At 39.6% G+C, this 23,490-nt stretch overlaps 1 protein-coding gene across 3 annotated transcripts; it reads right to left on the bottom strand.

Moving 5' to 3' along the window:
• Positions 1 to 637: 637 nt before the first annotated feature.
• Positions 638 to 21,953, bottom strand: LOC135205310 (uncharacterized). 3 transcript variants are annotated; one of them, XM_064235740.1, is made up of 5 exons: positions 19,577 to 19,668; positions 13,961 to 14,029; positions 12,611 to 12,740; positions 11,936 to 12,163; positions 638 to 1,285 (listed from the first exon to the last, which is right to left on the bottom strand). In XM_064235740.1, the coding sequence occupies exons 1-5, from the start codon at positions 19,651 to 19,653 to the stop codon at positions 1,052 to 1,054; spliced, it is 738 nt and encodes a 245-aa protein (XP_064091810.1). In that variant the 5' UTR covers positions 19,654 to 19,668; the 3' UTR covers positions 638 to 1,051. The 3 variants fall into 3 exon arrangements, with proteins under 3 accessions (XP_064091810.1, XP_064091811.1, XP_064091808.1); XM_064235741.1 differs by lacking the exons at positions 638 to 1,285; positions 19,577 to 19,668 and adding exons at positions 1,703 to 2,526; positions 21,824 to 21,953; XM_064235738.1 differs by lacking the exon at positions 638 to 1,285 and adding an exon at positions 1,703 to 2,526.
• Positions 21,954 to 23,490: the final 1,537 nt, after the last annotated feature.

Genomic DNA, 23,490 nt, shown 5'->3' on the forward strand with positions numbered 1-23,490 from the left:
ATTTACAAAATTTTGTTCAAATGTATCTTTGAAAATAGAATCTGGAACTTTCCAGCGTTTAGTTTTGTCTGTGCTTGACTTATAAGATTCCTTGAATTCAATGCAATCCCCTCTCAACAATTTCCTGTAAAAATGTACTCAACACAAAAGGGTCTTTTAAGAGTTTTTTGTGGAATTGGAATCGGTTCTGTGGAATTGTAGTCGGTTCAAGTTTATACGAGTTGGAACTCCTACCAGGGATCTGAATCACATTTCTAGACTTAGGTTTTGTTCATTACAATTATAGTAGTATGGTTTGTTTCTAAAAAATAATAGCATTTAGTATGTGCAAATTTAGATGAAGGCGAGTGGTTGTGAAAGCCTTCAACTACAATCTGATTTTCAGTCCATTTGTTTTGTAACGAGTTTTGACAGCTTTATTCTCTACTTTTACATTAGATACATATTTATTTGTTCCATCTAACCCTAAATGCACCAAGAGGTTACCTTGATGTGGCCAATATAATTCAATTGCATTTACACAAGCCCTACTAGTGTTTTAATGACCATCTTTCAAAATGCATGCGCATTCTCTATGGTACACTATTGTCCAAGAAGTAATTTTTAAATGCTACCTACTGTGAAAGAATACATGAAGCTTCATTTGTTTTTATTTTTAAAAAGATTCTATGGGTTATCAGAAATTATCTACAATGCATTACCATACATATCCTGAAAGAGAATCTAAATTACGTACGGAAGCAATCTGCATTAGGCAAGCATCCATATCAAAACTTTTTACTTGTCAGGTCAAAATTAACAGTAATGTACATGTGATGTCGAAATTAGCATTCACTTCAATAGTTCTTTACATGTGGTGATTAAAATTCCTTCAGGGGAAATATAAATTAACACTCAGTATTAATTTTTACAAAATAAAAACTACTCTATTCCATCTTTCCAGAATCATTACTACAGATTTCTTCAATTGTTTACTTTAAATTAGGACATGAACAAGAATTGAATGCTACATTTTGCAAAATTAATTTCTCTTAAAATTTTAAATACAGTATTACAATAATTTCTCCTCAACCATATCCAAAGCATATCCAGCCAATTCGGACACAAAATGCATGAAATCTTGGATGACGCTTTCATCGACTATATCCCTTTTGTATCTACTCTGGTAAAACACAGGATAATCTTTATCAAAAGGTTCATCCTCCTGGGGGCCACCACTGCCTGTAACCATGCTCATAACGCCTCTGACAACATCTGCTACGACTGATCCAATACCATCACCTACCTGAGAAAACAAAAGTAAAGCTTTACAGTACCAAATTCCTAGACCGCCAAGGAAAGTACCACTACTGAATCTATTGACTGAAAGACAATCTTTGCATAAACACACTACGTGTGGCCTTCAGAAAAGGATGCTTCAAGAATAGTGACCTTCACCAAATCATAAGGTTAACACGAAGTAAACTAGATTTTATTATACGTATCTCTAGCCATTTATACTGCCATTTACAGCTTACTTCTCTCTGTTAATTATCTTTTTCCAGTTACCGAACTCCTTAACTGAAAATTAATACTTCAGTAAAGGAACAGATACTTCAGGCATGGGAAACGCTGGGCTGACCAGTAGTATTTACTATACACAGATTCAAGCAAATAAACGAGGACGTACAGTTACCAGTGAAGGGTGATTAAAACTAAAAGGATCACGCACAAATTTAATCCTACTGCCAGAGTACAAAAACAAAACTTTTACACCTCAACTGCTTTTGTAAATAAAACATCATTGCACTGTTATACTTATGTATAGCGGTGAATATTAACAGCATTTCCAAGTATAATTTGGCATTAAAAAGAGATCCATTGCTAAACCATAGCTAACCATAATACCCATTAAATGTAATTTTTTACCATTTACAGCTTAATTTTGCAATACCACGAAAATTAAGCTTCCTACATGCCTTGTGACTAAGCATTTTTCTTGGTACAAAACTTTTCAAAATGGATCTACTAAATTATTTTTGTCACTTTTACTATTTTTGTTAAAAGAATGAAAATTGATTAAACGACGACAAATTCACTGCTATACTTCTAAGAACACCTCAGGTTTCAGCTTTACGTTCACTTAATACATTTATACCATTATTGAGGCTATCATTAAAGCCTTCAAGAAAAACAAAATGCATTTTAAACTTAAAACACTCAATTTTACAGTGAACACTATGAATAGTCCGGAGAGGTACCACTGAATGAGGTATCATTGAATGAGGTACCATTGAATGAGGTATCATAGTATGAGGTATCATTGTATGAGGTAGCATTGAATTCTGCCTCAGAGAAATTTAATGGCTTCTTATAATCTGTGACATTTTCCATTCCTGTCTCAATTCTTCTCTGTCTGTACACTGGGAAACCTGTTTGTGGGTCGCCTATAAGAGGATTATACCTGTCATTCCGTCCATAACCTCCAAAGTACGCTAAAATGTCTTCCACAACCCCAAAGAGTCTGCCCAAGAAGTACATACCCGACTGGGAAGAGATTTGAAAATTAATATTTTTCACCGAGCCATCTATAACAAAAATAATGGCTCCTAACTTATACATCCTACCATTCGCAAATTATGAGTTTGCAAAACAAATGAATATATGCTGTAAATGAATTTCAATTACTTCATTGTGCATTTTATAAGTCATTTTTTCCATTCATACAAAAAAAACTCCATTAAAAAACATTACAATATTTCATGGCTACAAACCATAGCTTCAAACCATTGCTTTATCATCACCTGCCAAGGAAAGGCAAGCAACAGGTTAACCAACAGAAAACCATCGGTTTTTGGGGATAAAAAAGACTATCTCACTTCCTCAAAAACAGTACATTATCCCCAGTTTCTTTAGTGCTTATACTTTTGCTGTTATTCGTCAAGCAGAAGAGCAAATGAGAAAACGAGTGAAATCACAGAGTATAGTTCTACCAATGCCAGCAACAGGAGTCAGTGTCTTGCATGCATCCCTTAACTACTGCACTTCTTCCCCCTTGTGAGGTAATGCCGTCAGTCACCTCACATGGTGCACTGTAGGTATTACTGAAGGATCTTTCGAGCAGCGTAACTAAAGCCCCTAGCTGCAACCCCTTTCATTTCGTCACCTGTACCTCCATTCATATTCTCTTTCTTCCATCTTACTTTCCACCTTCTCCTAATGACTAACTGATAAGTGCAGCTGCAAGGTTTTCCTCCTCTTACACTTTTCAAACCCTTTTACTGTCAATTTACATTACACCACTGAATGACCTCATAGATCCTAGCACTTGGCCTTTGGCCTAAATTCTATACTTTGTTTTGTACATCTTGATCCTGCCTGTAAACCAAAAGGCACCACCCTGTCTACAGGGCCAGGTAACACTTTCAGGAAGGAAAATTGTTCTCCTGCTTCCAAAATAAGTTTATACTTCCTGGGAGAAAACTGATTTCTTGAAACGATATATATCTGCTAGTAACAGTTTACTTTCCACTCAAGGGAGTTTCTGAGAGAATACTAAACCTCCAACAAAATGGAATTTTTATTATAAAATCAATATTAATAATGCTTACCTGTATAATTTATCTAGCCCTAGATCCCCAAAAACCGCACCAAAATTTACCACATTGGCAACCCTGTTACCTCCTATTCTGTCCACCAGTTGGCAACACTGTCGTTGACAGGTACAAAACCTTCCCTTGAAAATCAGTTGAGATAGGCAGATCATGGGGTAGGATGGGAGGGACTAGATAAATTATACGGGTAAGTATTATTAATAATAATTTTATAATAAAAATTCCATATTAATAAACATTACCTTTATATAATTTATTCAGCCCGATTAACCACACTGAAAAGGAGGAGGGAATCAAAGTACAATTTCCCTTTCGGACAGAATAGGACACAAAACAAAGAAATATATATCATAGGCAGTTAAAAACTCAACCCAAGGTCTAAGATACTAAGAACTCAAAGTCTCCTACCATAATGCCGCAGAACTGCGGTAGTAAAGGACAAGGAGTAAGTGTATAGTCAGTCTGTCTGTACTAAAGTCAGGTGACCAGTCAGACAAAATGAGGAACGCAAGACTGCACCCCGATGACTTTATCAAGCACTACGACGACACCTGCTCTCTCACGAATGTCTGGCGCCAAGAGAGAGGATCGGGTATTGACAACTCTTTCCCTGAAGGATGAGTGCCTGGACTGCTTGGGCGATTCAAAGCTAAGCAAACATTGGGGGTGTATAAACGCAACCCAACGTCGCCAGCAGCGATATTGGCTCATGAGCAACTCCTGACTCGAGCTTTCTGGTGCCAAGAGAAGGAAGAGTGCCGGCAGTCCAACCTGGTCTCATGTTAAACTATCATTGGAGTGTATCAATGCAACAGACGTGTCAACAAGAAACTCAGGGCTACTAAATGTCGCCTGATCTCGCACGAGTGTCTGACTCCTAGAAAAGAGGCGAGACAAAAAGTAGATGGTGAACGAGTCACCACCAGATGACAGGAGACGATCCATCGACTAATTCCCTATCCAGAAGGACAATGGAAGAAGCGCGAGTCGTCAGGACAAGCGTACCAGTGGCTAGTCCTAGGTCGGCATCGACTTTGGGAGAAGCATAGTCACCAGTGCCAACAACCCAGTGGCTGGTCCCATGTCACACTGACAATGGAAGCAGCATGAGTTGTCAAGCAGCTAGTCCTTGTCATCAACACCACCTAAATACCAAAATGCCTAATTCCCATTATGTATAACCAAAACCAAAAACTGCCATAAGTTATAATGTAAAAACAAAAAATATATATATATAAAAAAAAAAAATAAATAAATAACATACAGGTAGCAACCAAACGTAAAACAGGAAGACTACCTAATTCTCCTGTCTGACGACCTGTCCTGCCATCACCAACGGGCCTAAGGAATGAAGGTCACCTAGAACTAGAGAAATATCTCTCTAGTAAAAGGAGGCAAAAACAGAATTAGAACTCCAAGTCGCCACCTCAAGCACCTTGGCGACAGAGACGTTCTTCATAAAAGCTACTGATGTAGCAACTGCTCTAATACTGGGTGCTCTCGGCATCTGGCCCTCACAGGCAGCCGAACCACCAGTGCAGTTCACCCACTCTCTTGGCTGTAGCCAGCAAGACAAGGAAGTGTGTCTTAGAAGAGAGGTCTCTAAAATCGGCCGTATTCAGAGGCTCAAACGAAGGGAACCTTTAGACTTTAAGGACTTTATTAATGTCCCATGTCGGAGGAGAACACTGCAGACTGGGTCGGCCAACTGTCGCGCCACTCTGGAGGAGAACCCTTCGTGCTTGGAGAATCTCCTGACAGTCTCCAGGCATGAAGATGAGCATGTGGAGCCTCTGATGGAACTGATGAAAATGGGGTTGTTTGAGAAGATCTTGTCTCTCTGTCAGACAAATGGGGGGCTTCACCAGAGCTTCCAGTAGGTCGGGAAACCACTCCTTTTGTGGCCAGAAGGGGGCGATCAAGGTGAGATCCAGACGCTTGGTTGCCCTCACTTTGTTGAGGACTGACCTCACCAGAGCGAACGGAGGAAATGCATAGGCTTGAAGGCCTCCCAGTCCTGCAAAAGAGCGTCTGTCCGGGCACTCTGAGGAGTCTGATAAGAGGCAAAGAAGATCTGGCACCTAAAATTCAGTGGGGCGGCAAACAGATCGACTATGACAGGCCACTTCTTCCTGAGGCTGTCGAAGACTTCCTGGCAAAGTGTCCATTCCGACCCTTGAACTTCGTTCGGTCTCGACAAGGCGTCTGCTAAGACGTGATGGCCCACGATAAACTGAGGGACCAATGTAATCCCCGTCTTCTGCCCAACACAGGATTGATCGCGCTTCTTGAGCGAGAAGGTCCGACTGTGTGCCACCTTGGTTTCTTAAGTACGAGACTGCTGTGGAGATGTCGACGAAGATCACGACAACCAACTCCAACAGTTGATCCTGAAATGAAAGGAGGCCTAGGTACACTGCCCTTAGTTCCTTCCAATTTATTGACATGATCCTCTCTTCCTCTGACCAAAGGCCCGAAGTGGCTTCGGAGCCCAGGTGCGCGCCCCAACCTTGATCAGAGGCGTTTGACCAAAACATTAGGTCCGGCGGAACTGAAAGAAGAGATGTCCCTGACTTGAGGCAGTGAACTTGCATCCACCAATCCTTCCGACATTGTGGAGAGGTGGCGACTATCGTGTCCTCGGACACGAAATCCCACGACTGGCGAAGTGTCGACTGAAGGGACCTCATTCTGAGACGACCTCCGGTAACCAGTTGGATGAGGGATGACAAATGGCCCAGGAGAGTCCTCCAAAGAGAAACTGGCTGCATTACTGAGGACAAAAATTCTTCGACCAGACACAGAAGCTTGTCTATTCATTTCGGAGCAGGAGAAGCCCTCAAAATCTGGGAATTCAAAACAAACCCCAGATAAGTCATGATCTGGCAAAGGGATTAGACTGGACTTGTCAAAGTTGATATGAATGCCCAACTCGACACAAAGAGACAGAACTAACTATCTCCCTCGACCGGAGACATTTCTCTAGAGATTCGGCCTGGACTAACCAATCGTCCAGATACCGAAGCATCCTTACATTTAACTGATGCAGAATAGCCGAAACAGGAGCCATCACCCGAGAAAAGACCTGTGGAGCAGTGGTGAGGCCGAAACAAAGGGTCTTGAACTGGAAAACTCCTGAGTCCGTGAAAAACCAAAGGTAAGGTCTGCTCTTCGGATGGATGGGGATTTGCAGATAAGCATCCTGTAGATCGATGGAAATCATCCAGTCGCCCATCCTGACGGATGAAAGAACAGTCTGAACCATCTCCATCCGGAACGGCACCCGAGGCCTTTAGAACTAAAACACCCGTGAGTAAAACCCGGGAGAAGGAGGAGCTCGCTCTACAGCATCCTTCTCCAAGACAGCCGAAAGCTCCTTCTCCAAGGCTTGACCCGATTGAGTGAGGGGAATAACTGCTGAACTCGAGAGGACGATTGGAAAGTGGAGGTCTCGAAACAAAAAGGATCTTGCAACCTACCTTCAGGACCTCCACCACCCAACCATCCACTGCTCTCTCCTGCCAAGCTGACCAAAGGCAACAGAGACAAGCTCCTACTGCGGTCTCCAGGCAAAGGAAAAGACTCCTACTTCCGAAAATTCTTACGAAGAAGAAGAAGAAAAGACTCCTACTTCCAAAAATTCTTAAGAAGAACGAAGAAGAAGAAGAATAAGAAGAAGAAGAAAGAAGAAGAAGAAGAAGAAAGAAGAAGAAGAAGAAGAAGAAGAAGAAGAAGAAGAAGAAAGAAGGAAGAAAGAAGAAGAAAGAAGGGGGGGGGGGGGGGTGGGGGGGGGAAGAAGAAAAAGGTGGGGGACAGAAGAAGAAGAAGAAGAAGAAGAACGAAGAAGAAGAAGAAGAAGAAGAAGAAGAAGAAGAAGAAGAAGAAGAAAGAAGAAGAAGAAGAATAAGAAGAAGAACGAAGAAGAAGAGAAGCAGAAAAGAAGAAGAAGAAGAAGAAGAATAAGAAGAAGAAGAAAAGAAAGAAGAAGAAGAAGAAGAAAAGAAGAAGAAGAGAAGAAGAAGAAGAAGAAGAAGAAGAAGGAAGAAGAAGGTGGTGGTGGTGGTGGTCCACCTGGAGGTTGAGCTCTTCCCCTGCCCTTAGAGCCATGCCAAGAACCTCTCCCGCATTTCAAAGAGTGAGCACCAGAGGAGGAAGCCGAGGCGCCAGCACCTGAGATGTACTCTGGAAAAATGAGCCAGGAGGAGGAGATTTGGGCTGGAGCAAAAGGTACAGATCTGGCACTAAACTTACGCTTACTCCTTGAAGGAACGGGAGGAAGACCCTTGATAAGGCCCAGTGAGCTTGGGAAGAGGCATCACCTTGATGTTCCTTCAAAACCTCAGAAAGCCAGACAACAAACGGTTTCTCTGAATCTCCAATACAGAGGAGGGTAACTGCGACAAATACAGGCTACGCCTTAGAGAAACAAGAAAGGCCTCCATTGAAGTGGCAAGCTCGTTCTGATGTACAGAAGCGATTGAAATAGACAAGCAGAATTTCTCAAAAAGAGGAGCATCGGGAGGAACAAACCCGGAGTCCTTGATATACATTAAAAGACCTCCGAGGACCCACATATTGAAGGACTGAGCTTCTTGTAAGGGGCTCATAACAGACTCCATGGCAATAACGTCTTCGATTGAGACAGAGACCGAAGCCTTGGAAAGCAAAGATTGACCCGAAAGTCGGACAAATTCAGGATTTGGTTTGGGGGGTTGAGAGAATGAAGTATCATCCGCCACCTGAAAAACTCCTCTCCGGTGTCGTAGAAGAGAAGAGAGCTTCCTCTTCCCTTCCCCGATCACCTTCGAAAGTTTAACAGCGATGTCCACCCTCACTCTCGTGAACCTCTGAACAAAGGGAAAACTTAAAAATTCCTGTGACCGGGAAAGACCGTCAGGAAAAATCCCTTCTGTGATACAACAAGGCGGAGGCTGCTTCTGCTCTTTAGGCCTCGCCTGAGGAAGAAAACTCAAAATTAAATAAAAAAGTTTCTTGAACTCGACATCATGACCGCCGTTCAAAGAAACATCAATATCACACAAATCCACGTCATCATCATCATCATCGTCAGATCCTAACTGAGAAACTTCCCCTGAAGTAAGATCCTGACGACTAGCTATCTTAGGTCTAACACTAATACCCCTCCCCCTTCTCCTAAATAAGCGCCCTTTGGCACTGTTACGTGACTAACAGGGGACACATTGGGTAAAGAATCGTCAGGCACCTGCCCGGACCGGATCCCCCCTAGGCCTACGCCACGACGGGGTTCACAAGCCGGGGTATCTGTCGCACCGTTACCCATGGTGCTGTCGACAGGTACCTGACGAGGAGCTGAAAATGAATCTAAAAAGAGTGTTAGACATTCTAGTAAAAGCTTCTTCAAAATTCTCTGAAAGCTTGTTAAACTTGGCTGAAATGTCTATCTAAACCAAGCTGTAATTTTTCAAACTTTTGTTTCCAACTAGTTTCCATCGCCAAAACCTTTGAATTATCAGAAACGACTTCACTATTTACTGGTTGTACAGGTGGCAAAGCATCAATTAATTCGGAATCGGAATCACACTATACTGAAACCGAAGAGCCAGAACCATGAGCGCACAAATCAAGGAAATCATTAGATACAGGTCTAGCTACCGATTTCTTTTTCTCCTTAATAAATCTGTTATGCTGCATGATTCTTTGATGTTTCATATAGGCTAAGTCGTCAAGTCTTCGTCAGACCAAGGCTTACATAAGTCACAACGAGAAGTCAAGTCACAAACCTGTCCACGACAAAAGCTACAAATGTCATGGGGTTCATACTCCCTGCTACTCATCCTTGTCCCATAAGCCGGGCAATTCCTGATGTTGCTGGCAGAAGGAAGCATCAAATTATCTTGGCAATCCATTGCACTGTTGGACAGGTCACAATTCCGGGTCGCGCAAAAATTCATAATATAATGTAAATACCACAATAGAAATAAAAGTTAATTCACTATTTCGTGAATGTAATACGTGAGTGGTAATTATTAACAAAGTCGCATTAACAATTAATGAGAGCTTTAAAGGCATAAAAAGGTTTAGGAAATTTATAAAGAGCGGCCGTGACGTAAACAACACTGCCGCTCGTTAGCAACCGATTTTCAAGGGAAGGTTTTGTACCTATCAACGACAGTGTTGCCAACTGGCAGACAGAATAGGAGGTAACAAGTTTGCCAATGTGGTAAATTTTGGTGTGGTTTTTGGGGATTTAGGGCTTGATAAATTATATTAAGGTAATGTTTATTAATATCAAATATGTATAAACATAAATGCAAACAGCAAAAATAGGAAAGAAAGGCATTGTTTAATGTAAAAGGTTTGCTCTTTGTAGGATTACAGGCTTAAAAACACTATACCTACACTATTTTTTGCCAATTAATAACTTTATCATAGATTAGTTAACCTGTGAACCACAACTCAAGCCTCTTATGTGATGCATTTCAATTTTTAAAAAGCTTAAGCCACGTAGAACTAAGTGAAAATTTGTTTGCACCTACCTATTTAACATCTTTTCAAATTCAACATTGTAAAAGCAAATAAAAATGGCCAAGTCAGTTCTGTAGGCAATGATAACATCACCAACCAAGAAATGAATTTGTACGTATTGTCAAAGGCCATATTTACAGAATGTACAGTATCTGACGCCTTTACAGGTTGAAGGATTAACGCCAATTATTACCATATCAGATTTAGATTCACTTTCTAAATTCAGAGAAGCAGAGAAAGACTTACACATGAACTTTGAAAAGGATTATGACAATTGTCTGAGGGTGAAGATGGTTCCACAGAGGTATGCATGAATGAGTCAGAGTGAGGACCAATTGGGGAGACTAGAGGATTTGATGTAAGGGTTGGATTACACCAGGGATCAGCCCTTAGCCATTTATTTTCAATAGAGTGATGGACAGCATGACATGGGAGGTGTGGTGAAATTATATCCTCAGATTGCTCAAAATGGTCCACAGCACAATTTTCTTTAAGAAGGCAACAATTGTAGGAATTTTAGGCACTGGAATTATATTACAAACCAGAAATCAACTTGTGTTTATCTTAAATCTCACTGGTAGTCGCCAAACACAAAGAGACGAGAACTAACCTAGCATTTTTATATAACCCCTATACACATTTGGCCAAACAAGCAAATTAACTTATATAAGATACTTAGCTGGTTCGATGTCTTCAGGAAGATAAGCACACTTAATTACATAATATAACTAATACAGAATGGCAGTGCTCGCCACTACCGGGACCCACGAAATTGTCACGTGTGCACAGTAACCCGGACAGCAGCACATTACGCCAACATTAAGGTGGGAAAAAAAATGGAGGGAAACTCTTGTCGCATTTGCAAAATATGGTCGAAAAATTATCACTTACAATTAAAAATAATTAGTTATCATTAGTAAATCACAAAACTAAAGTAAAATTAATGATAAAGAAATAAGCACCTTTTCTTTTAATGGAAATTAAAATTAAATGTGTCATTTTATGACAGGAGGTAAGAGAGTACCATGGAGCATGTTACATGCAGATAACACGTGTTGTGTTCATAGAGGGAGGGAGGTGTGTTCAGGAAGGGAAGTTGGAAAAGTGGAGAGTAGCACTGGAGGATAGAGGAATGAGGATAAACAGGTAAAAAAAAAAAAAAAAAAAATACAGTATGTGTACCACTATTGAAGGGGATGGCAGGTAGAGTATATAAAATTGAATGGAGAAAAGAGAGAAAGAGTAGACAGTTCAAATACTTGGAGTTTATAGTAGAGGTTGGTGAAAGAATGGATGAAGTAAAACATCAGATACTAGTAGGTTGAAACAACTGGAGGCTGCCTCTAGAGTCCCTTGTGACAAAAGTGTGCCCTTAAGACTATGGTACAGAAAATACAAGTATGACAAAGACAGAAGAAAATGAAAAGGTGCAGATGGAAGTCTAGAGTAACCAAGGAGGATACGACTATGAATGAGAACATCAAAAGTGCAGGAGGGGAGACACGGATGGTATGGACACCTACTGAGATGGGAGGAATACCATACTGGAAGGGATGCTATGAAGATGGAAGTGAAATGTAGATGAGGAGGAAGACCAAGAAAGATGGAGAGACTGTGAAAGGGAAGACTTGAGAGAGAAGAGACTGGAAGCAGAAGCACACCACAGAGGTAGATGGGAGCAGCTCATCCACAATTGCTACCCCAAACAAAAATGGGACTCAACCGAGACGATGATGATCTAGGTTCCCTTTCTAGAACCCCATATGGGTTTCCTGAAGATCTGTTCTGTGAACAGAAAAAATACAGAACTGTACAAGTAAAGGAATAATACATACCGTTCTGGCAATTGGGCTGGAGCCTATGACAACGGCTAACACAGTACTAAAGAAAGTTGTTCCTGGAAATGGTATGCCCTGCACAGCAGCTGACGCTCTACCAAGGGCCTTTGCGACTGAGCTTGTAGTTGAGCCGAAGTCTAAATTGAAGCGGTTCAAGAGTTTCCCGCTTATCTCTCTCACGCGAGTGTCCCACGACCTGGCTGGTTTGCCCTTAGTTTCAACAGGCTGTCAAAAATGCAAAATAATCAATATTTGAAAGTTTTTTTGATGAAAAATGCCATAAGAATGCAGTTTACATAGTTTTCAATGCACCCAAAGCATTAAAAGTAAGGTTTTCTTAGGATTTTTGACGATGTTCCGGCTTACAACGATTTTCGGCTTACGATGCGTCTCAAGAACGGAACCCCCGTCGTAACCCGGGGACTGCCTGTACTACAAATCAATTAGGTCTAATTTTGAAATTCCCTGATGGCCATATTAATATAATACAGTATAATCAACTTAACAAAGGCACGGTACCTAATCTCAGCTGTCATAGGCCAGGCCTAAAGAATTTGTTCTTATGATATGAAATCTTATTAACTTTACAATAAATGGATAAAATGAAAATCAGGACAGACAAAATATTTCACAAATTTCTTTTGGATAAACTATAGGCAAAATTTTACTCACAACTTCATCAACCTCCTCCTCCAGAGATGTTTCGTGAACTTCCTCGTCAGCTCTTGGCACAGGTACCGCTTCTTTCTTTGGCTCGGGTGGTGCGACAACTTTTCCAAACCTCCCTCCTCCACTTTGGTCCCTGGGCGATACAAAAACTTTATTGTATACTATACACTAGTTACACAAGCTACATAGACACACCACTAATTACAAGACTTAATGTGCGTGCCTTATATGCACATACATCTACAGCACAATGAATATGAGAGAGAGAGAGAGAGAGAGAGAGTGGAGAGCGGAGAGGAGAGAGAGAGACGAGAGAGAGAGAGAGGGGAGGAGGAGGAGGGCATCCGGAGAGAGAGAGAGAGAGAGAGAGAGAGAGAGAGAGAGGCGCGCCTCTACTACAGTAGAATGAATACAGTATCTGAGGACTGTGGAGGGGGGGGGAAGCAAGAGTGCATGAGTTTATCTCCCATGGACCCAGCAACCTCTACCAAAACATTTTGACCCCTTAATAGATAACCATGATTATACTCCATCTTCTACTACTTTGTGAAAATGGCCAAGTCCACTAACTTTGATACAACTTATAATTTTGCACTGAATAACTATTAATCAGGCTTTCTTACTGCACTTACAAATTCTTACATAGAGAAACTCTCAATTCACCATTTATATCTTGCTGAATAAGGAGCTATATTTAGCCAGGCTTAAAAGGTTTCTTCGGCACAGTGACAAGTCGTAAATAAATGTACGATGCACAGTATGTGTGCTGATAGGTTTATATGCAACAGCAGTTTTGCTTTAGATATGTAACGTGGCCATGGAAACATTAACATTATTACTTTTCTTCATGAGTGTGTCTGATATACTAAGTTATTCAGGCTGTGATCTGACTGCTTTTGGAGCTGTATCTAATAGGTTTTGATTATGTGGCAACATTAAAAAAACTACCTGTGCTATGCTCAATGGCTATAAATAAAGGAACTTTGCTGCAGAATGATATGGAATATGGTCTGGATTTATTGCCTTATTTCCTAAAATGGAAAGACAATTTGGTGGAAGTTAATTCTTCTGTTGAAAGGTTTGTGAAAGAGGAGTACAAACTTCTTAGGACAGTGTGTTTATTCCAAGTCTCTTAAGCCTGTCAATAAACACTGTGTAACATATCTAAAAGTAAATTAATAAAAGAAGAAATTCATGAAAACAAACAGTACATTTTCATCTTGGTCTCCAAAGTTCAGCTCAATCCTTTTCAAATTCATTTTGATATATCTGACCTTCCAGAACCAAAACTGGAGATAAAATTAATCCCTCAAATCTCTACAAAAGACGAATTACAGAGATAAAACCACTTACACCATTGGCCTCGTAGCTGAAACCAGTGTTAACACAAACATCGAAGTTACGAGATACGCTGGCATCACGCTGTAAACGAGAATAAATTAATTTTTTTTTTCACAAAGAACCATGAAACAATCTGTAGATCACCAAAATTGATAAAAAAAAATCATTGGAGAAATAAAAACAATTCTTAAATTTTCATTAAAAGTAAAACTTGCTAACACAGCAACAAACCATGGCATGAAACAGCTCTGAATAGTAATATTTATCTTTAAACGTATATGTACAGTAGTACAGTTTACATTAAATTACAAGGAAATGTCCCAAGTCAATACCATCCACAACTGAAAACTACATATTGGACAGTAATGCCTTTGATAAGATAAATGGTTCACTTAATTTACTGCTCAGAGAGAGAGGATGAGAGAGACGATAGAGAGAGAAGAGAGAGAGAGGAGAGAGTAGATAGAGAGAGAGAGGAGAGGATGGAGGAGAGAGAGAGAGAGAGAGAGAGAGAGAGAAACGTGTGTTTTAGCCATGACGACGGTTACAAGTAAAAGCAGACCAAGTATTTCAAGTAAATATTTTGAGGGTAGCCAAACACTTGACAGCAATCAAACCAGATTACGCATTATGTAATAAAATACATGGTTTTTCAATTATGTACTGTCCAAAGCCTATTTTCACTATAAATATTCTTGTCTTGGGAGGGGAGGGGAGGGGGTGGAGCCTCTAACACACTTTATCCTATGTACATATACGTATCAAGTCTGGCTGAAATTAATCCTGCTGTTGTAGAGATATCAAAAGTATGACATTTTATGTTGGAGAAAGACTACGGACAAACTCAGATTTAAAAAATCCACCTGTGAGTTCAAGGTTTTTTTTTTTTGCTAAAATATCTGGTTCCAGCAACAGTTCAATGCCCAGTCAATCACTAGGCTGATACCAAGCTAATTTTGTTCAACGATGATGGCTCCTGAACCATAAACCCCCCTCAGCCTTCAAGCGCTGTTGTGTTGATAACCATGAATCCTCAGTTTACATCCACGCAAATTTAAAGGGATTAAAATATTATGGTTTTAATTCAGGCTTTTCGTTCTGGGCAGTCTGGACCTGTACTGTATTAGGTAGTACTGTATAGGCACAAACTAAAAGCCTAAAGAGAAAACAAAATTTGGCTATTTCATGTTCTCTTTCAATCATGCTACCTAGACTCCATCACATCCCCCTAACTTAATAAAGATTACTTGATGAATTTTACAGGCTACAATATTCTTCATAATTTTGGATGTAATTCATAAGCTATTTAGTTTACACAAACTTGGGGTATTTTGTATGTTGAAGTAAAGATGAATAAAATACTATTATTATACGACCTACATTTTTACCTTCTTAAGGCACTCTTCAGAAATTGCAATAAACCTGATCTTCAAGGAAAAAAATACTGTACCCCAATCTTCAACTTTGGCCTGATTTGGTAGATTTTGAATATTTTTGAACAGCACAAAACAGAGAACGTACTGCTTCCTGTCATATGTTGGGGCCTTTCTGCCTAACGTACATCTACAAAATGATGATTTCATGATACCCCTTTTCTCAATATAAAACAGAAGTACAGCCATGTTTGGAAAATCCTGGGTGGAGATCTCAGCTGAGGCCACTATACGTATACGTATAGAGAAATTATTGGTTACCATGCACTGATTAAGACACAGCAACCTAGAATGTTTAGTAAGAATACATTTAGCTTGAACAAGAAGGGGTATCTTAGGTAATGGGGCTAGGGCAGTTTCCTAGAAAAGGTTGTTGCTTATTAGCAAAACTGAAGAGTATAAGTAAAAAATCTTTAAAAAGGTGCTATTTTCTCAATTATCTACCCAAATTGCTTATTTGTCCATTGAGAATAAAGTTTCTGCTATTCCTCGCCTAGAAATAATTAGTTATACCACCAATTTCTACTGTTTTTGAAAAGTATACTTAATTGAAAAAGTGATCTGCCCCAACAAAGATGAAGAAATAAACAATGAACCACATAGCAGTATGCAATTGCAAACAGCTTTCTGCCAAAAAATTAACCTGGGGCTCAAACTTGATGGCTATTTAATATTGCAATTTACCTTTTAAAAAGCCTGAACAAAGAACAAGGACATTAATAAGGATGGATCCTAATATAATATAACCTAAGCCAGCATACCAGACCCTTACCATGCTGGGGGAGGGGTAGGCCAACCCAGACTCTCTCTTATTTAACCTTAGTAACAAAGCTTTAAAAGAGCACTATACGTACATGGACACATACTAAATGAAATGGGTAGCGAGGCTTCACCTCCCTAGACACCCACTCCAACCAGACATCAACATGGGGGGCAGCTATAACCTAACCATGTCTCGCACATGTCAAATTTGTCAAGGTCTTTAGCAAACTGTCTGAGACACCTATTTAAAAATTTATAACCACTGTCTTTGTCAATCCCAGAACCTAAACGCATTGAAATACTAAATGATATTCCCATGAAAAATTGTTAAAATCCACAATGGTTAGAAGTATGTCATTTCGCCTAAATTCAGCTTGACCAAATAACAACAAAGTCCAGATTTACACTTTCAAAAACTCCACTATAGTAGTTTGCAAAGGTCAAGGCTTGCCACAGAATTAGACTACCCTACTAGAACCACCACTAGTAAAATAATGTGTGTGTTCCCTGGAATGGCCACTTCAATAAGCTACAGTTTATACAAACAAGATGGCAACCTATAACTTCGTCTTCTCTTTTTATTGCTCGTTATCCACTAGAGTACGTTACAATCAGTCCCATTTATCAATTTTCTTCAGTTTGGCCCTTGGCCCATAGACACCAACTAGTGTAACAGACTACTTCCTGCATAGTGTAGCTATAAGTAAAATGTCATCAGGTGGCATCAAAGACTTTGGAAATTTCTTTACAATCTTACACGGTGTGAAAAGGAACCATCCCAATAACCTATTCGTTGAAGATATGAAATTATATAATTTACTCAATGCCATGATAAAAGTAACCCTCACTTGCTGATAGCTCCTGCACTTGAAAGGCCATAAATTGGGCTATGGATTTTCTGATAGTTTGTGATGCTGACAAAGCTCAGATTTGTTTAAATCATAAATTACTGGTTAACCTGTTACGCAATACCATACCTACGGGAGGGGGAATCCAGTTGTAAAATTACACTTTTAGCGTGTTTAAGTTCAGGGTCAAGATGCGGGAATACCATTATGTTAGCCTAGGATACATTATCACCAATAGGATAAACTAGGTAGCTAGTACCTATAAAGTTAATCCACTGATCACCAGTGGCACTTTGATCTGTCATAAAATGTCCTACCCAGTGATAGTGATCTGATTTAAATAATCAGCCTATGGGTAATTCTGGGGAATGACCCCACACGGATTGCAAATAATGTTCCCTCGAATAAGACAGCCACTAGGGATTGAAGTGTCAAATGTATTTCACCATGTTTAGTACCAGCCTGGGGGGGAGGGGGGCAGTTACAGTTGACCCCCAAAAATAAAGGTAAATTCTGTGTAAGCAATTTCCAAAGAAATACTCAATGCAGCGTTGTTACCTAAATATACCAAATTTACCCTTATTTTTGGGGGGTCAGCTGTAATTTAACCCCCGGGGCCTATAGTAGATTCACATCAACCATGCATTTGATGTCTTGGCCAGTCCCTTACGAAGCTCCTGGTTGGCTGTTAAGCCAATCACAGGGCTGGGAATTCAGTCTCTCTCAAAGAGTTCACATGGGTAGGATCTACCTGTGTTTCACCACTCCTGAGGGATACATCTTTCAGGAGAGGTGGGAAAACATACATCCTGCCTATATGAACTCTCAAGAGACAGAGTTTCCAGCCCTGTGATTAGCTTATCAACAGCCAATCAGGAGCGTCGTAAGGGACTGGCCTAGACATCAAAGTGCACGGTTGATGTGAATCTACTACCTATAGTACTAAACACAGTGAAATACATTTGATGCCCCAATCCCTAGTGGCTGTTGTATTTGAGGGAACATTCCTTGCAGTCCGTGCAGGGTTATTGCCTAGGATTACCATGATCCGATTTAAACAATCATACTAGGTACTATGAAATTGGCGCTTTCAGCCTTAAGTGCTTAGGGCAGAGGGAAGGAGGGTAGATCTAGTGTACCTATCCGCGGCGGCCCAGAGTATGGCAGTTGCGGGTTTTCTATGCAGTTTTACCTTCTGAACAAGAATTTTAAGTAATATTTATTCGGAAGACTGTAATTAACCCCCAGGGGCCAGTACTAAAGGTAATATTTCAGAAGCACTCCGCACTGGATATTAAAATAAATAATCACCTACATGGAAAGAGCATGTGAAAAGCAATATAAAAAGTATAGTCATTATATGAGAGATTGAACGGGGTGGAATTAAATGAGCTTGATAAGTTTTTACCTCGAATTTTTCCTAAGTCGGGAGAGGTGTTTCCTCTACGGTAATGTTTACTTTTAATGAGCCCTCTAACTTACTTTCTTACGCAAACAAAAGCAGTTCCAGCTACTCATTATTGGCCGAGAGGTGTGACATCGTTATGACGTCATGGATTTCATTACCAATTACGAACGACTTTAGTCGAAAACTAAGTTTCACTAGCATTTCAGCGGAGTAATAAAGTTACCTGTCCAGTGTCCCCTAGTATCCTTGTTTGACAGAATACTCAAATAATGAAGCAAAAAATGGCATTTTGTCTTCCTGTACCTATGGCAGAGGCAGTGGCTGGCCCTTCTGGCATTAATTTTGACAGACACCTTCGATTTCCTACCGATTGTTTGCAGTGCAATGTGGATTACGGTGAATTTTATCATTATTTGTCTAGTGGTGGTAAAAAAGTTGTGATTGAATACGCTCAAAGACAAAATTTCTTTCGAAAGCAAAAAAAACTCAGTGTGTTGTGGAGCTACTATTTGTCGGATGACTACAACAGGAACGCCTTTAGGTGTCATCCGCCACGGTAAGTAGCCTTACTGTAACCCCTGTAGCTAGCGTGCGCAGCACAACATTACCTCTTGCCGTACATGCCGTGCTTGCCAAGAATCTTTAAATATGCGGATAAGGTGCAAAGCGCCGTTCCGCTGCGGCCTTACTGACAGCGCACACAAATCGATCGTCGCTGATATTTAGGGTAGAATATCACGACAGGCCAACCCTCATCACGGTGGACGGGTTCTTATTCACTCGATATTTAATTGGTGAAACATGAATACAATTGCAATCTAAGCATACCATTAAAAGACTGAAGTTTCGTCAACATGATTGTGGAATATATGAAAGCCCCATTACGAATTAAAATAAGCATGTGAGCTCTTCGTAAAATATGTTTTCAAGGCAGTTTTGAAATCCAATATGGCGGCTACGTTTTGCATGGACGGTTTCTATCAGTGAGCGGCCACCATCTTTCCCCAGCCTTCCCAGCACTCATTGAACAATGTTAGCGTATGTATGTAACGTTTATTGATCTTACTCAAGATTGCAGTTGTAATCAGCACAATAAAACTACATTTTGTTGCCTATATTAGTGAAAGTATGAAACTTTTTATTCCCGGGGTGATGGTTGGAACTGAATTCATTCTACCTTGTAATCAGTGGTTTTATCCTTACTGCCATCACAACTGAAACTCCACAGTGCTTATTTGATTGTAATATACACATTTTGGTCTTAATTCACTCCACAGTGCACTCGAACCACATTGCTGTTCGTGTTTCCTAAGCACTCACTCCGTAAACAAAGTTACGAGCAGCAGACGACAACACTGATTATGAGATGCAAAGCTTTATTCCCGATTAATGGTTTACCTTTAACTCAATATTTGAGTTTAACTTCTAACTTCAAAATGTTTATTTGAATTCATGTCCATTATCCCTTTTTTGCAACCAAATTAACCCCCAAAAATTACAAATGTTTCGGATGTATACTTACGAGCGGACGACGTGAGGCAAAATGGCTCATCGTTGCCAATCTAGTGGAGCGTCACACATACGCCGATGCATTACAAACTGTTTCGATGAATTCTAGTTGTCATAGTAATGCAGTAATGATAAAATTGCTGCTCTAATATGTATATATACTACAAATAGATACGCTAATTTCACTTATTTGGCGGTTTGTGTAAGTCTTGTACCTAGTTTTGGAGGGTAAACACATACCAATTGACAACACTGATAAACAATTGAAGAGCGCAAAACGCCGCAAAGAATGCCGTAGTCCCCTTGAATAAGTACGAATAAGTGCTGGTAAGAGGGTGGGTTTACGATTGTTGTGATGAAAGTGCCCCACCGCGTCTATGGGTACAAGTTGGTGTGCAGATTTAGCACATGAAATGGGAAGTTTGTTGACACAAGCGACTCCGTAAACATCAAGATAGCGTCAATCTTCGAAACATTTTTAGTGTAAGTAAAAATTTCTAAAGCGTTTTGGTGAGATTTCCACTGCAGTAGGCCACCTTTCAGTACCATCTGTTTAAATCTTAAAATTTGGCCTTAATTTCTAACTTTGGAGAAAAATACTTACTTCGAAAGGAGAGTAGAGGTCTTTAGCTCCGTTTTTTCACCAACAACAAGAAGTCGCGACTGATGCCCATCTCTGGTGTCAGGATGCGTTATAATGTACTTTTTCGGAGGGTGGCTAGGTGTTGATTGTAGGTGGCCTGCTTGGCCTGCTGTGATATTCTACCCTAGTCGCTCCCTACTTTGTTTGTTGTTGTTTTGGTATTGCCACCATGTTGGTTTTGGTGTTCTTCCGCAGATTTCGGTCGGCGGTCGAGTCGCCATGTTTAGTACTGGCCCTTGGGAGTTAGCCTAATTACAGTCGTCCGAATGAAATTACTTTTAATTCTGTTCAGTGGGTAAAATAACATGGGAAAACGTCAATTGCCATAGTCTAGGCCACCGCAGATTGCTTCTGAAGAAATACCGGAAGGAGTTCAAGTGGTTGAACAGCTGGATGGATGGGAGAATGCAGGAATGAAGGTCAAATGAGGGTCAAGTAAATGGTTAAACAAAAATAAAATAATAAAAATAAACAATGAGGAATAGTGTAGCCAAGGGGAAAATGGATGTAAAAAAATAACCTTTATTACCTAATGAATGCATACATTGCACCTCATGTCATTTAGGCCTAAACCTTAATGAAAACCAAAAGCAATCTAGCCAAGAGTAGGTACCCTAATAAATTTTTTTTTATTCCTGTCTTTTGGTTGGTCTTAAATATTCATACTTGGCTCCTTTAGTAAATAAACTAACAAAATTACAAGCAAAAGTATTTTGATTTTGAAGCAAATCCTACGAACATCAAACAAATTAGGCCTACATAGGTAGCCTACCTAGTAGGTACCTATACTCTGTTTTTTTTCATCTGTCCATCCGCCTGTGGTGTTTTTGTTTGGTAACACTGCGTCCAGGGCTTTAGATAGTTACATTCAACGATTATATCATCCTATTTCGAATATTAACGGTGTAATTCGCATACAGTAAATTATTAAAACGCTTTTCAGTTACTAATGTACACTCATATCCTTTTATTTACCTACAACTTACAATTAGCGTAACTATCTAAAGCCCGGGACGCAGTGTTACCATACAAAAACACCACAGGCGGATAGACAGATGAAAAAAAAAAAAAAAAAAAAAAAAAAAAAAAAAAAAAAAAAAAAAAAAAAAAAAAAAAAAAAAAAAAAGAGTATAGTTAGGTATACCTACCTAGCTAGCTAGCAAGTGACCTGGCCCTTTCAAACTGTATTATCAATATGCCCAGTATATTAAAGTCCCATCCACAAATAATAAAAAAAACAATTAAATCCAATTAAATAAATAAAATACTCACGTACGGCCTGTAACGCAGGATCTCCGAGAAAAACAAGTTAAAAAAATCAGGAGTCACAGAACTCTTGACAAGGAAGAACGAGCGGCTTTTGTTTACACCAGCCGGCAAGGATTCTCGAATTTAGGAAACTTTAATTATTTTTGACCCGGTCGTGTTTCTCATGTCTTCAAACTCCATGATTCAGTTTCGTAATTTATGAAATTTAATCTGATCAGAGCATTAAGGGTTAACATGACTCACATCATATGAAATAAAAAGTAATGATTTTTTCTACGATTACAGTAATCCAAAGTAAAGCTGTTTTTGGAAATTATTTTTAACATAAAAAGATTGTGATGGACAGGGAAGGTTTATTATGAAAGTTTTTGAAACCCCATCTAACAATAGACTCTGGTAACCTGACTTTAAATATAATGATAATGTCATTGTCTCACCTTGACGCTAAATGACATCATTTTGAAGTTATGTTAACATGTGATATTGTGGAGAACATCATCTCTTCATGACTAAATAACAGACATGCCGATATGCCGCCTATCTTTTACTAATATCTATATTAAATACTGATATAACTTATCTGTCATTGTTCCGAGAGTAGGGATTCAAGCTATAACAATGCGGTATTGTATTTTATCAGAATGTTTGATAGTTTGCCCAGTAAGTGAGCAATGCCTGTAAAGAGTTGACAGTCTCATACATTGTTCCTTTTTCCCAAAATGCCATTTTTATGTGTCACGTGATCCCGGCATTTTTAGCAAAATAATTGGAGTTTTTTCACTTTTATTAAGAAAATTGGCAAAAATGGAATTTTGGAGTCAAACTTTTAGAATTGCTTTCAATTCAAAGTGGTAATAAGTCTATAGGATTATTTCAACTCTATGTGGTAATAAGACTACAAGATTCTTCCAACTCAAGGTGGTAATAGGCCTATAGGATTCTTTTAATTCAGGGTGGTAATATGTCTATAGAATTCCTTATAACCTCCCATGTCTCACAAAAGACCAATGTGTCTTTGCATCGGGCCTGGGCTAGTAATTTAGCCATATAAACAAATAAATAAAGTATACATGGATAAGAAAAGGAAGCTGTTCGTGTGGAATAAACTACGCAGACTCTCACGTACAACCATTACACATTTAAGGATAAAAACGAATCTCTTAATCCTCAGAGGATTTGCTCTCAGTGCTGGGAGTGGATTTACCTCTTGGGCAAGGGGCCTAAAATAATCCCTAAATCCGCAAGGGCTGAGATATGTGAGTAGTAGGTATAACTGTTTCTACCCGGCCTTAAAGACCGTGTTCTCTTTCATAGAAAAAGAGAGAGAGAGAGGGAAAAAAACTAGTGTGATGGGCTACATTTAATGCCCTTTTGTAGCCTAGGCTCGATTTAAGTGTAAGAATAGCAAATAATTTATAAATCAAGTGAAATCAACCATGCAAAAAAACGTTTTTAAATTAAATTTTAAATCTTGGGCAAGAGGTGTTAGGCCTATAGATGAAGACAGTAACTTCTAGTCGCATTGTTTTATAGTTTTTCAACATTACTGAAAGTTGCGATTCTTTGTCTAAAATGTCTTGAAAAAAAAAAAAAAAAAAAGTTAAAGCGGAAATATACGTCGGACTCTTGAACGTATAATTATCGGCTATCGCCTTCTGCGGCCGACCCCT

This window comes from Macrobrachium nipponense, chromosome 49, assembly GCF_015104395.2.
Source record: "Macrobrachium nipponense isolate FS-2020 chromosome 49, ASM1510439v2, whole genome shotgun sequence".
Taxonomy (NCBI): Eukaryota; Metazoa; Arthropoda; class Malacostraca; order Decapoda; family Palaemonidae; genus Macrobrachium; species Macrobrachium nipponense.

Coding starts and splice junctions, on each gene's coding strand:
- LOC135205310 (XM_064235738.1), bottom strand. CDS start 19,653: ATGTGTATATTACAATCAAATAAGCACTGTGGAGTTTCAGTTGTGATG. Junction 14,030..19,576: donor ATAAAACCACTGATTACAAG/GTAGAATGAATT, acceptor TCTCGTTTACAG/CGTGATGCCAGCGTATCTCG. Junction 12,741..13,960: donor TCAGCTACGAGGCCAATGGT/GTAAGTGGTTTT, acceptor TGTATCGCCCAG/GGACCAAAGTGGAGGAGGGA.